At 42.0% G+C, this 15,106-nt stretch overlaps 1 protein-coding gene across 13 annotated transcripts in view; it reads left to right on the top strand.

Annotated features, from left to right (window-relative positions):
- Positions 1 to 15,106, top strand: part of CRPPA (CDP-L-ribitol pyrophosphorylase A) — a 348,342-nt gene that overhangs the window by 146,181 nt on the left and 187,055 nt on the right. For all 13 annotated transcript variants that reach the window (XR_519724.4, XR_007914092.2, XR_007914091.2 and 10 more), the window contains exon 6: positions 612 to 709. Coding sequence is in view for 8 of the 13 variants with exons in the window: in XM_070059574.1 (XP_069915675.1) it covers positions 612 to 709 (98 nt within the window). In the remaining 5 variants the exon portion in view is untranslated. The remainder of the gene's footprint in view (positions 1 to 611; positions 710 to 15,106) is intronic.

Genomic DNA, 15,106 nt, shown 5'->3' with positions numbered 1-15,106 from the left:
TTTTTTGTTTTTAAAGATTTATTTATTTATTTGAAAGTCAGAATTAGAGTGAGGGAGAGAGAGAGAAAAAAATCTTCTGTCCACTGGTTCACTCCCCAAATGGCCATAACAGCCAGGGTTGTGCCAGACCAAAGCCAGGAGCCAGGAGCTTCTTGTGGGTCTCCCACGTGGATGCAGGAACCCCGGGACTTGGGTCATCTTCTGCTGCTTTCTCAGGTGCATTAGCAGAGAGCTGGATCGGAAGTGGAGCAGCCAGTACTGGAACTGGTGCTCAGATGGTATGCTGGGCTGTAGGCCGCAGCTGAACCCACTATGCCACAGTGCCAACTCCTGTCTGTTTTTCTTGAGATCTCATCCATCTGTTGATTGTTCAGTGGCTTGACCTCCTCCCAACCCCCACAAAGTGACTAACATGTAGATTTGTTGACTGGGGTGTTCTAGCTCATCAAGGCCATTTCAGTGCATAATGCTTGGTCACTTCCCTTGACCTGAAGCCAAAACCTCCCTTTTCTAGCCCAAAGCTATGAACCTCAGGTAAGCACAGATTTTACCACACTCGGATGCTGGTCCGTGTTTTATTGTTCCTTTTTTTTTTTTTTTTTTTATCTCAGAGAGAATCTCGCAAGAGATTTGTATGGTTATGGACACAAAAGAAGATACAGAACGTGTGGGCTATCTTCTTGAAGAAGTGCTAAAAAAAGAATTAAATGTAAGTATTCAGATACTGAGTTTGGTAATTTTTACTTGGTTCCCATAGACTTTTTTTAATTTGTAAATTTCACTTATTTGGGAGACAGAGACAGACAGACAACTCTCAGCCCCAAGTTTGCTGTCCAGATGCCGGCAACAGCTGGGGCTGGAACTGGGGACTGAAGTCAGGAGCAAGAAACAAATTCCATGCTACCCACATGCGTGACTGGAACTTAACTACTTCAGGTATCACTTGCTGCCTCCCAGGGTCTGCATTGGCAAGAAGATGGAAAAATGAGCTGGAGCCAGGAATCTTACCAGATTCTCTGATAAGAGATATTGGCGTTAACCACTAGGCTAAATGCCCACTTTCACCACAGATTTTTGTTTTTTAAAGATTTATTTATTTGAAACTTTCAGTTACAGAGTGAGAGAGAGCAAGAGAGCAAGCAAGAGAGAACTCTTTCATCCACTGGTTTCCTCCCCAAATGGCCACAATGGCCAGAATTGGACCAGGCCAAAACCAGGAGCCAGGAGCTTCATCCAGGTCTCCCACGTGTGTGGCCGGTGTCCAAGAACTTGGGCCATCTTCTGCTGCTTTTCCCAGGTACACCAGCAGGGAGCTGGATTGGAATTTGTGGAGCAGCCAGGACACAAACTGGCACCCATATGGGATGCCGGCATCACAGGTGGTGACTTAACCTCCTGCACTACAGCACCAGCCCTGAATCCTATTCTTGTTATCTTTTTGCCTTTGTGAGATCCTTTGGTCTGCCAATGCTTACGACATGAAATATACTCTTTCATTTTTTTTGTAGATTTTTCTCCCCAATGTCTATGTGATTTCCTTCAGAAAGCCCTGCATGGTGTACGTACTTCCCAGCCAATGGCTGAAGCTTGTCTCAAAGGCTGCAGTGCCTGGTACAAGCTAGATGCTTAGAAAAGTTTGTTGGCTGCATTTGGCCTTGTGATTAAACTGTTGGTTGTGATGCCCACACCCCATGTTGGAGTGCCTGGGTTTGAGTCCTGGCTTTATTCATGATTCCAGCTTCCTGCTAATGTAGGCCCTGAGAGGCAACAGGTGATACTCAAGTGATTGGGTCCCTGCTACCCACGTGGAAGACCTGGTTCGTGTTCCTGGTTTTGAGCTTTAGCCTGGCACAGCCCTGGCCATTGCAGGTACTTGGGGAGTGAACCAGAGACTGGGAATTCTGTCAATCTCTCAAATGAATAAAATAATGAAATAAAAAATTTTTAAAAAGCAACAGATGGTGACAAAAAAAATCAGATAATTGTGATATTGAGAAAGTGAATGTTTGTCCCTCATTTTGCAACTGATTGATCTTCTGATTAATCTTTTATCCATTATTATGGTTAGGAAAATGTAAGTAGCCATAAGTATGTGTGACTATAGAAACTGTATATCTCATACCATTTAGGACTTCAGTTAATCATTTTTATGACAAATTTGTGCTCCAAAATATTTTGTTTTCCAAAACAACTACCCTATATTCATTAAAATACACAACTTCCAATTGGAATTTTTGATCAACATGTGATGACTTTTTTTTTTAACACCAAAAATGCTGCAATCTAGTCCAAAGCAGAAGGGGACAGTACATTCTAGGGGGCTGTGTAATTGTACAGCACAGCTGGAAAGAGCAGGCTCCCATATCAGACTGTACTGTGTCAGCTTTGTTCTCTCCTTGCCTGTTCATTGAAAATGTGGCGACATCTGTATTATCAAGGTGTTGAGTGGGTTGCATGGAAGAGATATATTTAAAGTTCTCATTCTTGTTGTGTAAGTAAATACTGACTTGTCTTTAGTGGTCACCACAAATCCTTACATCGTAACTCACAAATCACTTTGGTTTTCTGAAACTAATTCTGTGAGAGTCTCCAGGGAGGGCTCCTGGACATGGTGTTCTCATGTTTCTCCCAGTGAATAAAATTATTCTGTGGTTCAAAACCTTCAAGGTGACTTTGGCCAGATAAATCTGTGTTTAGATATTTTTTTCTTGAGCATCTTAAATATGCCATTCCCTTTTCTTTTGTTATACAGTATTTTGATCAAATATGACAAAAACCTGATTTTTGTTGTTTTTGCTCTTTTAAAAGTGGCTTAGTCTCTTTGCCCGGATATCCAAAGAATGTTTTTTCCTTGAAAGGCCAATTGTTTTACTAGAATTTTCTCAGTGATGGCCATTTTCAGTTTGATATTCCTAGGTATACAGTATATTCTTTTGTGTGTATGTAGTCTGAAATGTTTTATTTCATAAAACTTTTTATGTCATATTGTTGTCTCTTCCATTTCTTTAGTATTCTTTAGAAAGGTTCTTGTTTGATGAATATTTTATATGCTTAGTCCATCTTCTATAGCTGTCGCCTTCTCTTGGGTTTGTTTTTAAACCCTTAATTCCATTTTCATTTTCAAGTTTCCCTCCTTTCCATAATTCTCTTTATGTATTATTCTGTTTTGTGCATCCACTTTTGTAATGTTTCCACCTTAGTCTTCGTTTCTGAAATAAGTGATTTTCTTCATTTTTTGTTGTCCTTATCGCCTTCAAGTGGTATAGGTATGACTTGAAGTGGTCTGGCCTTCATAGTTCTAACTTTGTCTTACAGTTTGTTAGCTTATTATAAAGTATTTGGTTTCAGTTTTCATCTGTTTTGGAACTAGATCTTTCTGATATGTGTGCATTCTTGCAGGGACATTATTTTGCTCTTTATACTCTTTTATTTCTTATAATAAATTTATAAATGTTATTTTATTCTCTCCTTTTGCTTCTTTTTAAGTAATAGAGTTTTATTTATTTTTAAATAATCTTATAGCATAATATTCTTTCTAGAGTTGTTTCCAATAAGAAAAGGTAGATATGGTTCGTTCTCCCGCCCTCTTTCTCTCTCTCTCTCTCTCTCGCTCCTTCTCTCTCCTAACTTCCTTCCTTCCTCCTTCCCTCCCTCCCTCCCTCCCTCCCTCCCTCCCTCCCTCCCTCCCTCCTTTCTTCCTTCCTTCCTTCCTTGTAATTTGAGAGCGAGGATTGAAAAGCGATAGGAGCGGAGAAAGAGAGGTCTCACTCGTTTCATTTCCCAAATGTCCCCAGCAGCAGTGGTGGTGTCAGACTGAAGCCAGGAGCACAGAATTCAGTCTGGACATGCGGACATCATCACCTGCTGCTTCCCAGGGCATGCGAGGGTGTGCATTTGCAGAAGCTGGAATGGGGAGCAGAGGCAGGACTCAGAGCCAGGCGCTGTAACATGGAGTGGGTGGAGCATCTGTACTGCTGTGCAGAACGCCTGTCCTTGGCTGTGCTCTCTCTGTCAGTGCTTCCACCTCAGTCACCATCCTCCTCTCCTTGGCTCTTTGTGCCGGATTCCTTGTGTGCCTCTGTGTGAGTCTAGGCCAGACTCAGGCTGCTGTAGGACTAAGTCAGCTCTTGACGTCAGCTCACTCATTTAGAGTGTTCCTTGCGCCCAGACTCTCGTGTCACCAGTGACATGAGCACCTCGATGGTGCTCCTTTGTCTTCTGCTTTGAATTGGCATGCACACAGGCCTGGTTTTTGTTGTTATTCCTTGGATTTCCTACTAAGCCATCCAGAAATGACCCAGTGAGGAAGTGGTTCTTGTCTAGCTCCCCTGGATTTCTTACATTTTTTCTGGGCACATTTTCCCTACCTGCTAATAAGTGGGTTTGCATTTAATTTCGTCCACAAGTTTTTGATTTTGAAGCGCTTCTTGTACTGTCTGTTTTGTAGAGAGAATAGCATAATGGTTCTCCCAGCCATATCTAATTTTTGAGTACTTATATTTCTCTCTTAAATACAAATGTCTAATTCATGTGTCAATACCTATGTGCATAACAACTTGCAACTTGGGAATTAAAAAAATAGGTTTGACTTCAAGTTTGGATTTCATTCATGTAGTAAATAAATCTAAGACGTATAGATCCATTCAGAACAAAAGCATATCACTGTTTCTCCAACACTTCTTATTTGTCACATTCTTCTCTCAGAAGAAGCATTAGACTTTTTATTTATGTATTTTTTTAATGAAGAACTGATGTGGGACTTCTGACACCAATGTTCGGTTGTCCTGTTTTCTTACTTAGAGAGTATTGGTTGATCTCGGATGCGTCGTCATTCCTAGAACTGTTTCCTGGTGTCTAAATTTGCCAACAAACTATGAAACCATGGAAAGACTTCCCACCATGTTTCCTTTCATAAACAGCCCTAGCACTAGCAATTATGAAGCACCTTTGTTGTGTCAGGAACAGCACTATGCACTTTTTTTTTTTTTTTTTTTTTTTTGACAGGCAGAGTTAGAGAGAGAGACAGAGCGAAAGGTCTTCCTTTTCCATTGGTTCACGCCCCAGAATGGCCACTATGGCCACCGCACTGCGGCCGGTGTGCTGCGCCGATCCAAAGCGTGCTTCTTCCTGTCTCCCATGCGGGTGCAGGGCCCAAGCACTTGGGCCATCCTCCACTGCACTCCTGGGCCACAGCAGAGAGCTGCACTGGAAGAGGAGCAACCGGGACAGAATCTGGTGCCCCGACTGGGACTAGAAGCCGGGGTGCTGCCACCGCAGGCGGAGGATTAGCCTAGTGAGCCCCAGCCAACTTTTGTCTTTAAAATAACTGATTTCCCTTTCTATCTGTACAGACAGGGAAGCCTGGTGGGCTGAGAGTTGTCCAAGATGCTAGAGCTAGAGAGTGGCGACACTGAGGTTGCAGCGTGGTTCTACTAACAGATTTTCTCTATGGAAACTGCAATTAACGACGAGATCATGAATTTTCAGTTTGACGGAGGACTTATCTAAAGTCTGAGAGAAATCCCCTTGGGACTTCTTGGGCAAGGACTTATTTAATTTCTCAGAGAATTTTTTTCCCTTCCCTGGTAAAGCCAAATTTATCTTATACCAAATGAGGTATATTTGAAATTTTTTTTAATCTCCCAGAGCTTTTGTCTGCCTTTGAAAAGGAACAGAAGAAAGATGAAGTCACCACCATTGAAGTCTGTGGGCAGAGCAGTGGGTGTGGAGCTGCTTGACTCACAATGGGAGGATTGTGTTATTGATGTGAAAAGAAAAAAAAGTGCTTCCCATTGAAACTAAAGGAAGAGATTGGGTGTGCTGATTGTGACTCTCGGTGCCAGAATTTTGCGACATACCCTAGGGGTGAGCCAAGCACCCAGGCCTACAGTAAGAATACATGCCAAATACACAGGCGAGGTTGCTGAAAGGTACATGGGGGAGCTCCCTGGGCAAGACACTCATTCCCACCCCTCCTGGACATGCTTAACGATGAGACTTTATTCTTAGTCTTGCTGTGTTCCTTCTTTCTTAAGCACTTTGAAGTATTTCACAGCACCACCCACCTTCCTAGGAGACAGCCCTCTGGGGACACTTCAGAGAAAAGGGACTTAGTTCTCTCACTCCCTTTCAACAAATGCTGAAAAGCAAGGAGGTGTGAATAATCTTTCCTTAGATGCTTACTTCCCTAATTTACTTATCAAATAATAAATGCCTATCATTATCTATACATGTAAATAAGTATGTATATATGGAGAGAGAGAGTGCGCGACTGGACAGGGGTGAACTAAGCAAGTGTGTCCTCCATCATTGAGGTTGGGCTAAAACAGTAAACAAGCAGAAATGCAAAGGGATGTACCATGACTGTGATGTGTGTTCTAAGGGCAAAGTGAACTGTGCTTCTAGGGGGAGGCCCTGGAAAATGATTAGGAAGGGAAGGAAGGGGAGAGGGAAGGAGGGAGGGAGGGAGGGATGGTGGGAAGGTAAGGAGAGAAGGAGGGAAGAAAGGCAGGCAGGCAGGCAGGCAGGTGAGAGAGAGAGAGAAGGAAAGAAGGAAGGAAGGAATAGGACTGGATAGGGTTTAGGTGGAAGTAGAGGGCAGTGAGTGAGATCTCTTGGAAGACATGGCCTCGAGTTGAACCTAGAAGGGCATTCAGGGGTTTTCTCTGGTAAAAGCAAATGGGAAGGGATAGTGGGTGGAAGGCATGTGAGGGGCTTCATTCGGGGACTGCGGTAAGGGTAAGGGTTCTGTGGATAGGGTGAAGTGAGTGGGGGTGGGGATAGAGTGGTGGAAGATGGGCGTGGAGAAGGGTCAGACCCAAGGCAGCCTTTTAGGGCACAGTGAGTTTATTACTGATTCTGTAAGAAAAGAAGAGCAGGACAAAGAGGAGGCAAGACAGGAACTCTCAGCCAGCACAGGCTTATTCAAGGAACAAAGCTGAGAGGGGCTCACTCCCTGTGAACGTACAGCAGAGGGCGCCTTCTCGAACAAACCAGTGGCTTGTTTGTGTAGTGTAAAGCACTCTGAAGGGCTCGGGAGGGTCTGGGCTAAGGTTGGGCTTTTGAGATAGTGGGGAGAGCTTGGGCTAGTGGCTGATCCCTAAAGATAGTGGCATGACTTGGAAGGTTCTGGACTAAGGCTGAACTCTTTGGGGAGAGCTTGGGCTGATGGCTGGATTCTTAAGATAGTGGTCTGGACAATGATTGAGGCAGAGCAGGGCTGAGCCACCTGAAAAAGGCAGGGAGTTGGGGGCCTGCTTCCAGTCATGCAGGTGCTAGGCCAAAATAGATCTAAGGGTTTTGTCCTTGCCCCAGCAGTTCCATTTTTATTTGTATCTAAAGAGCAAAATGAAGAGATAGAACACTTGACCTGGAAAGTTCATCATCTGATTTCCATTTGCAAAATGTGCATGCTGGCTGCCGCCTCTTGAGGAAGTTTTTATATCACATTAGCCCTAGTCACATGTAAGCAAGTCCAGCAAAGTTTTCATTCCTGTGATAAAAGAAATAGAGCCCTTAAAGAGTGTTCATCTGTGCTCTGAACAGAAAGGGACATTTATGCACTTTGCCTGTCCACCCTGCTGTTTCTCAGAGCAGAGTTTAATTATTGTTTAGTGTGACCACACGTGACCAGGGCCCTGTAACTGAAAATCATTTGTTCTCTCTGATTTTGTTGAGGCTGTGCTGCGACGCCTAGTTCATTGTTCCTAATGCCCTCAAGATTGTGTACAGTGTGTGGATCTGTGCCTTTGGTTGTAGACTTCATTAAATTCAGTGTATATGACATACATCAAACAAAACATCAAAAACAGAGAGCCAAGTAAGAGGAAGAGCAGAAATGAAAGAAACAGAGCAAATTATGGCATTGCGGCATCTTATAACCCATCCAGAATAGTTATTTAATTAGTTATTTAATGCTTATTTTGATCCCTAATAACATAATGTCTTAGGCTGCAGATGCTGGGTTTTCATTTTTGAAACTGAGCACCATCAATAGCAGTGAAATGACATGATAAAGCCATTTCTCTCTGACTTTGAACAGTTGCAACAGTAGTTAATCCATTTGAGTATGTTATTTACATGTTTGAGTGTGTACAAGACTACAAAAAATAGCTAAAGACCATCCCATTAAATATTTTTGGTTTATATGGGGTATTAGCTAAATTTTCTGATCAGTTTTTTAGGAGTTAAAAAAAATTCTGAATTATTGGACAACATAGTTAAAGATGGTATTAATTATGTTCAGGCTGGTGTTTAATAAAATTAGTTTGTAGCTATAATTAGTTGTCATGGTTTTATAATAGGATTATTAATGAGGGAGCTAGAGTAATCTTCTCTACATGTCACTTTCTTTTTTTTTCTCCATGTGTTTGACCTATCTTCACCTTTTAAACTCTGTGTATTCTTGGGATACAGGAACCTGTTGAAATATCACCCTTCCAAGAGGAACCAGATGGTTCGTTTGCAGAATAATCTTTTGCATCCTTGTCTGTTTAGAAATGAGGTCATTGCGCACCAGTTCTAGACAATCATTATGTGGAGTTAACAAAACAAAAACATGACAAACAGCCAAAATGTAGTCCTAGGCCTCTATTTGTGAAGTCAGTTCTTCTGCTTTAATTGAGGGGAAATTGATTTTACGCATATGGTAAATAGATTGAGAGGGAAAAATCTCTGTAAAATGTTGAAGAAATATTGTTCTTTTGATTTGTGGATTAGTTACTAACCTACAACAGTTTATTTCAATTAATATGTATATACCAATTTGCTAATGCTGTTTGAACCATAGTTTGAAAACTTATTCACTGTGACTCCACTTCATTTTACTGATTTATTTTGCTCTCATAGGATATGTGATTTTAAAATGTAATTTTATACTTGCTAGTTAGTATTTCCTCTAATAATTTAGTTCAGGGATGCAGTTCATTTCAACTGTTTGCATGCAGTATAAGTCCACTTTACCATGCCAAAAAGTATATTGTCCTGGTGGCTTTAGCTAAATAACAGTGCCATGGATTTGATGGTTCTAGGGAAGCAACCAAATACACCCCTTTCTGCTCTGCTCAGAGTGAATTATCCATACCATCTTGTTCTCCGACAACTTGTTTCCAAGGCCTACAACTAAATACTTGTCCAGTTGGATTAAAAATCTTTATCCTTCTCGCTTTTACTTTATTTATTTATTTATTTATTTGAGAGGTAGAGTTGCAGGCAGTGAGGGAGAGATAGTGAGAAAGGTCTTCCTTCCATTTGTTCACTCCCTAGGTAGCTGCAATGGCCGGAGCTACGCCAATCAGAAGCCAGGAGCCAGAGGCTTCTTCTGGGTCTCCCATGTGGGTGCAGGGGTCCAAGGACTTGGGCCATCTTCTACTGCTTTCCCAGGCCACAGCAGAAAGCTGGATTGGAAGTAGAGCAGCCGGGACTAGAACTGGCGCCCATATGGGCTGCCGGTGCCGCATGCAGAGGATTAACCTACTGCTCAATGGCGCCAGCCCCTCTCGCTTTTACTTTGATATTCTATTTTTTTATTTTTTTAATTTAATTTAATTTAATTTTTTTTTGACAGGCAGAGTGGACAGTGAGAGAGAGAGACAGAGAGAAAGGTCTTCCTTTGCCGTTGGTTCACCCTCCAATGGCCGCTGCGGCCAGCGCACCACGCTGATCCGAAGCCAGGAGCCAGGTGCTTCTTCCTGGTCTCCCATGCGGGTGCAGGGCCCAAGCACTTGGGCCATCCTCCACTGCACTCCCGGGCCACAGCAGAGAGCTGCACTGGAAGAGGAGCAACCGGGACAGAATCCAGTGCCCCAACTGGGACTAGAACCCGGGGTGCTGGCGCCGCAGGCGGAGGATTAGCATATTGAGCCGCAGTGCCGGCCTGATATTCTAGCAATGACTACTCAGTACATGGGAGCCCAAGAAAGCCTTTACAGCTTCATCAGTCTTTTAGAACTCTCCACAATCTATACTGAGCATTTCTCATCTTGCTATGCCTACTGCGGCCCAATATGCTTTCTGGCTCATGTCTTGAAATTGTGTACTTTCCTGCCCTTTTTTTGCACCGAGCATTGCATTTGATTGCATGTCTTCCCTACTTGTCGATTTATGTTTTAAGGCTTAGTTGACTATTGCTGTCCCCATGAGGTTGTGTCCATTTTTCTGGCTGTTAGAACCCCCTGCACCACTTCCCAACAGTGGAGTCATTCTGCACATCCGGCCTTTTTGGTGATTATTTATTGTTGGGCATATCTCCTTCACCATCTCCTATCACAGATCCCTTGCGCAGAGCTGTGTATGTGGTGGGAGCCAGATAAATAGTTGTGGTTAATGAAGGTAGGATGATGAACATGCAAGCTTCTGCAATACCCCTCTCCCTGGACATCCGCCAAATGCATTTTTGGAGATAAAGAGGTAGCCGCTGGGCGTCCATCAATCATGTGAACCGTTGAGAAGAGTTGAAACCACAGAGTACACCCAAGGAGTTCTAATTGATTTCCTAACCAGAAGAAAGCACTGTGAGAAGGGCAGATAGCACACGTTGCTCAGACTAGATAAACTGGAGACAGTGTTGGTGAACAGCTTCGTGTCAGGAAGAGAAAGGGACAATGATGGGACATGAGTCTGTGGTGGGGGCTGGTAGTGGGTGAAGAAATGGACCCATAAGCTCCATTCTAATGTTTATCCTTAGGATCTGCAATCAGATTCTGTATTGAGGTCTGAGTCTGCTTTTGTATGCTGTCCAGAAATATACTGCTTGCAAAATATCCCAAGACATGCACATGTTTGTGCACTGCACAAACAAGTCATATAGGAGAGTGATTTTGTTATTTTGTTCAAAGTAGAGTGTATCCTGAATATTTGTTCAGCATTTTGAACCTATAGGCTAAATGGTATCTGTTCAATAGGTTAAAATGTCAACTCGTAATGCAAAGTCATAGGAAATAGAAATTTTATTTTCTATAAAGGTATAGCAAGCATATTTCTCATTCAAGGAAACACAATAGTGAAAAATAACTAGTGTGCCATGCAGGGTTTGGAAAAATATAGAGGCAGTTTTCAGGTTGAACAAGTATTGGGATGGTATTGAATATTCCTTAGAAGACTAGAGTAGAGTTTCCTTGTGATTACTGTAAAAGAACTCTTAAGCTACTCATCGCTGTGATGATTCATTTTAGTTTCCCTGTTTGTTACCATCTTATTTAAAATTATGGATGGTATAAGTGCTAGATGGTGAATAGAGGTGGTTTAGTGGAGAATCTGTTTTTAATATACATTTTAATCTCATTGGGACTTTTTTTTTAAAGATTTACTTATTTATTTGAAAGGCAGAGTTACAGAGAGAGAGAGAGATCTTTCATCTGCTGCTTCACTCCCCAGATGGCCACAACAGCCAGAGTTGCGCCAATTGGAAGCCAGGAACCAGGAGCTTCTTCCCGGTATCCCACGTGGTGCAGGGGCCCAAGTGTCTGGACCATCTTCTACTGCTTCCCCAGGCCATAGCAGAGCTGGATGGGAAGTGGAACAGCAGTACTCAAACTGGCGCCCATATGGGATACTGGCATTGCAGGCAGCAGCTTTACCTGCTATGCTACAATGCCAGCCTCTCAATGGAACATTTTGAACACAGTTGTCACCTATGTGGTACAAAAGCAAAATCATGGGATTTTAAAAACTTGTATTGAAATATTTGTCTGAGGGGTCAGTGCTCTGGCTTAGTGGGTCAAGCCGCCACCTGCAGTGCCGGCATCCTACATGGGTGCTGGTTCGAGTCCCGGCTGCTCTGCTTCTGATCCAGCTCTCTGCTATGGCCTGGGAAAGCAGTAGAAGATGATCCAAGTCCTTGGACCCCTGCACCCACGTGGGAGACCTGGAAGAAGCTCCTGGCTCCTGGCTTCAGATTGGCCCAGCTCTGGCCATTGTGGCCAGTTGGGGAGTGAACCAGCAGATGTGCAGATGGAAGACCCCCCCCCCCCCCACCTCTCTGCCTCTGCTGTCTGTGTAACTCTGACTTTCAAATAAATAAATAAATCTTTAAAAAAAAGAAATAGAGTTCTAGCTTTTTTTTTTTTTAAAGAAATATTTGTCTGATAAAGTGCAGTTTTAACATTTTATTATTTTCCTTGTACAAAGGATTTTCTGGAGTGAAGCATTTACATTGCTAACATATCTCCAGTTTTGGTGTCAGTCTTTCATCTGTGAATAAATGCTGAAGACCAAACACTAGAACTTTTTGCTTGAACCTGGATTTTGCAGTCGTGGCATTGTTGACATCTTGGTCCATTTTTGTTGAGAGGGCTATGACCTGTGAGCGCATTGTGGTTATTTAATAGCATCCTGCCACCAGGCACCAGTTGTCCCTCCATGGCCCATGGCCCTCTTGAGAGGAGAGACCATGGAGATGTTGCTGAATTTCTCCAGAGCAAAGCTGCCCAAGTTAAGAGCTGCTTGTTTAACCTGCTGTGTTTCAAGAACATTGAAGTTTTCAAATGGCTTGAGGTAAAGCTAAATATCACACTTGTAATCTTTAATGAAGATAAAGCTAGGTTGAAAGAATTATTTATAGATTTCCAATGACAGTTTAGCTCATCTGCAGAAATGCCTGGCAATGACATTCGTTGGTATGTATTTTGATTAGTAATTTCAAATGATAGCATTTTGAGTAAATATCACTTGTACATTATTAGTGCAAATTTATATGGAAATAGACTAATTATACATGTACACATCTGGGCTGCATCTGAATTACTTAGAAAAACTTCAAACTTTGTATGTGCAAATAAGATCTTGATGTAAGTTTGGCAAGGATTTGAAAGAAAATCCAGTTGAAGTAATGAATTCTTTAATTTTAGTCACTTAACCTTTGCCATGCTGATAGATGTAGTAATTTATCTTAGAGGATACAGACAAGCAATAGCTTTGGTGGGTCCAGGACAAAATTTCCTTTTGATTTATGAATGGAGGCATACTCTCAGTAAACATCCATCTACTCAGAATGATAGAGGACTGGTAGATTAACACAGTTTCAAAAGATCTAATCACTCACGGCCTCATTGTGTGATCCAGGGATTGGGTGTGTTGAAGTCAACTGGAAGCATGATAGAATGTCAGTCCTTACACTGCACCCTACATCTAAGAGAATGAAAATCTGCATTTTCAGTAAGATCCTGGGGATTTTTAGGTATACTGAAATTTGAGAAAAACAAGTCGACACTTTATTTTGCCTACCAAGTGTGATACTACTTCAGCACAGAATCTCACCTAGTTCACTGATAGAATTTTAGTATATTCGCTAGTGTCTGAATCATAGTTTTTGATACATATTAATTGGTCAAATGGATGAAATTCTGTGTGAATCCATCAATAGCTAGGATACTTTACCCTTTGTGACTTTGTATTTTAGTTATTTCAGATAGGATTTGTTTAGGTCAGCGTAGCAATTCCACCTGGCAAGAGTTATATGCATTTCTATTAAAACATGAAGAGACCAATGTACCTTTTTAACAAACCATCCTTTGTCATTTTAGCTGATTTACTCAAAATGTGCCTCAAAACATGATCTATGACTTCATGCCAGTCCTTTCCCATTCACTACAACCTATTAGTTAAATAATCTGTAGCACTGTGCAACAGGAGATATGCTGCAGCAGAGTTGTGTTTGATAGCGTTATGTTTCTCTTAGATGCTATCCAATTTTGGATGTATAATCTATTTACTAAAATGTGAACCTTGACTTCTTTATGATAGGTGCTCTGGTTTGTTAGGATACAGGTTTGTTATTTTCCATTCCACAGTCCTTAGAGTTTTATTTCACAAAAATTGGCCTTCAAAGTGAATTTTAACAGTGAGAGAGAATTGGACAAAGAGAGACTGTTCTTGTATATGGGACTATCACAGTTGTCCCTTCTGCCACCAACTGCTCAGCGAGTACTGAATAAAGTGGTTAGGAAACAGCAGGCTCTTCCCCCAGATCAAACCTGAAGACTTGAATTAGAGGACACATTTTAATAACTTTCTTCTGTGGCCAGGACCCAGAAAAATAATTCAAATTAAGGGATTTTATGTTTCAGAAATTGAAATTCTTAGTACTCAAATGATTTTGTCTAGCTCAATGATTTCTTCTGGGTTGACTGTGGGGCTTGAGTGTCACACAGTAATATTCCTCAGAATAACACCATGCCCAGGTATGTTAGTGGCTTATATCCAACAGACTGGAATCTAAATATCAACCCCCATACAGGCTGTGCAATCACAGATAGAATATTTAGAATTCTGTTCCTGAGCCTCTTTATCTGTAACATGAAGATAAAGTGATAAGAACTGTCTATGCATAGGTATGCTATGTGATTTCAATAGTATAACTCTTTAAGATATTTGGTACAGAGTCTAGCAAATGATAAATACCTCAATAAAGGTAAAGAGATAATGGATGATGGAATGAAAGTGTCATCTGTAAGTATAAGTAAAATAAAGACTCAGTGGAATGGTATCAAGCATGTAATATATAGCAGCATGTACAAGGATGATTGTTGCACTTTACATACACGGAAGCAAATAAAGATGAATGACCTGATGGCACGTGCACTTGACTTTAGACTTTCTAGAACAGTAGTTTTTGGGTAAAGTCCATGGACTCTGGAATGGGGACAGCGTTTACTGAATTATAGGATTGCAAAATGATCTTGAAGGCTAAATGAGCTAAATGTTAGAACTAGTCTTTGTGCTTTTTGTTTTTTGGGGTGGGAAGGCAGTGTGAGACATAGGAAGGAGAGATGGAGAGACAGATGGAGAGAGACCTTCCATCTGCTGGTTCACTCCCCAGATGTCCAAGACAGCTGAGACTAGGCCAGGCTGAAACCAGGAGCTCAGAACTCATTCTGGAGCTCTGACTTGGGTGGCAGGAACCCAATTACTTGAGCCATCACCTGCTACCTCCTAGAGTTTGCACTAGCAGGAATCGGGAGCAAAGCTGTAACTTGAACCTAGGCACTCCAGGATGGGAAATGGGAATCCTTAACCACTTTGTCATACTCACCCTGCTCCCTTTCTTTGAATTTTCATGTAGCTTTTAATTGTTGTGGGAAGCGCCAGCCCTTTCCCTGGTGTGATAAGG

This window comes from Oryctolagus cuniculus, chromosome 16, assembly GCF_964237555.1.
Source record: "Oryctolagus cuniculus chromosome 16, mOryCun1.1, whole genome shotgun sequence".
Lineage (NCBI taxonomy): Eukaryota > Metazoa > Chordata > Mammalia > Lagomorpha > Leporidae > Oryctolagus > Oryctolagus cuniculus.
This window is presented reverse-complemented; position numbering and strand designations above follow the sequence as displayed.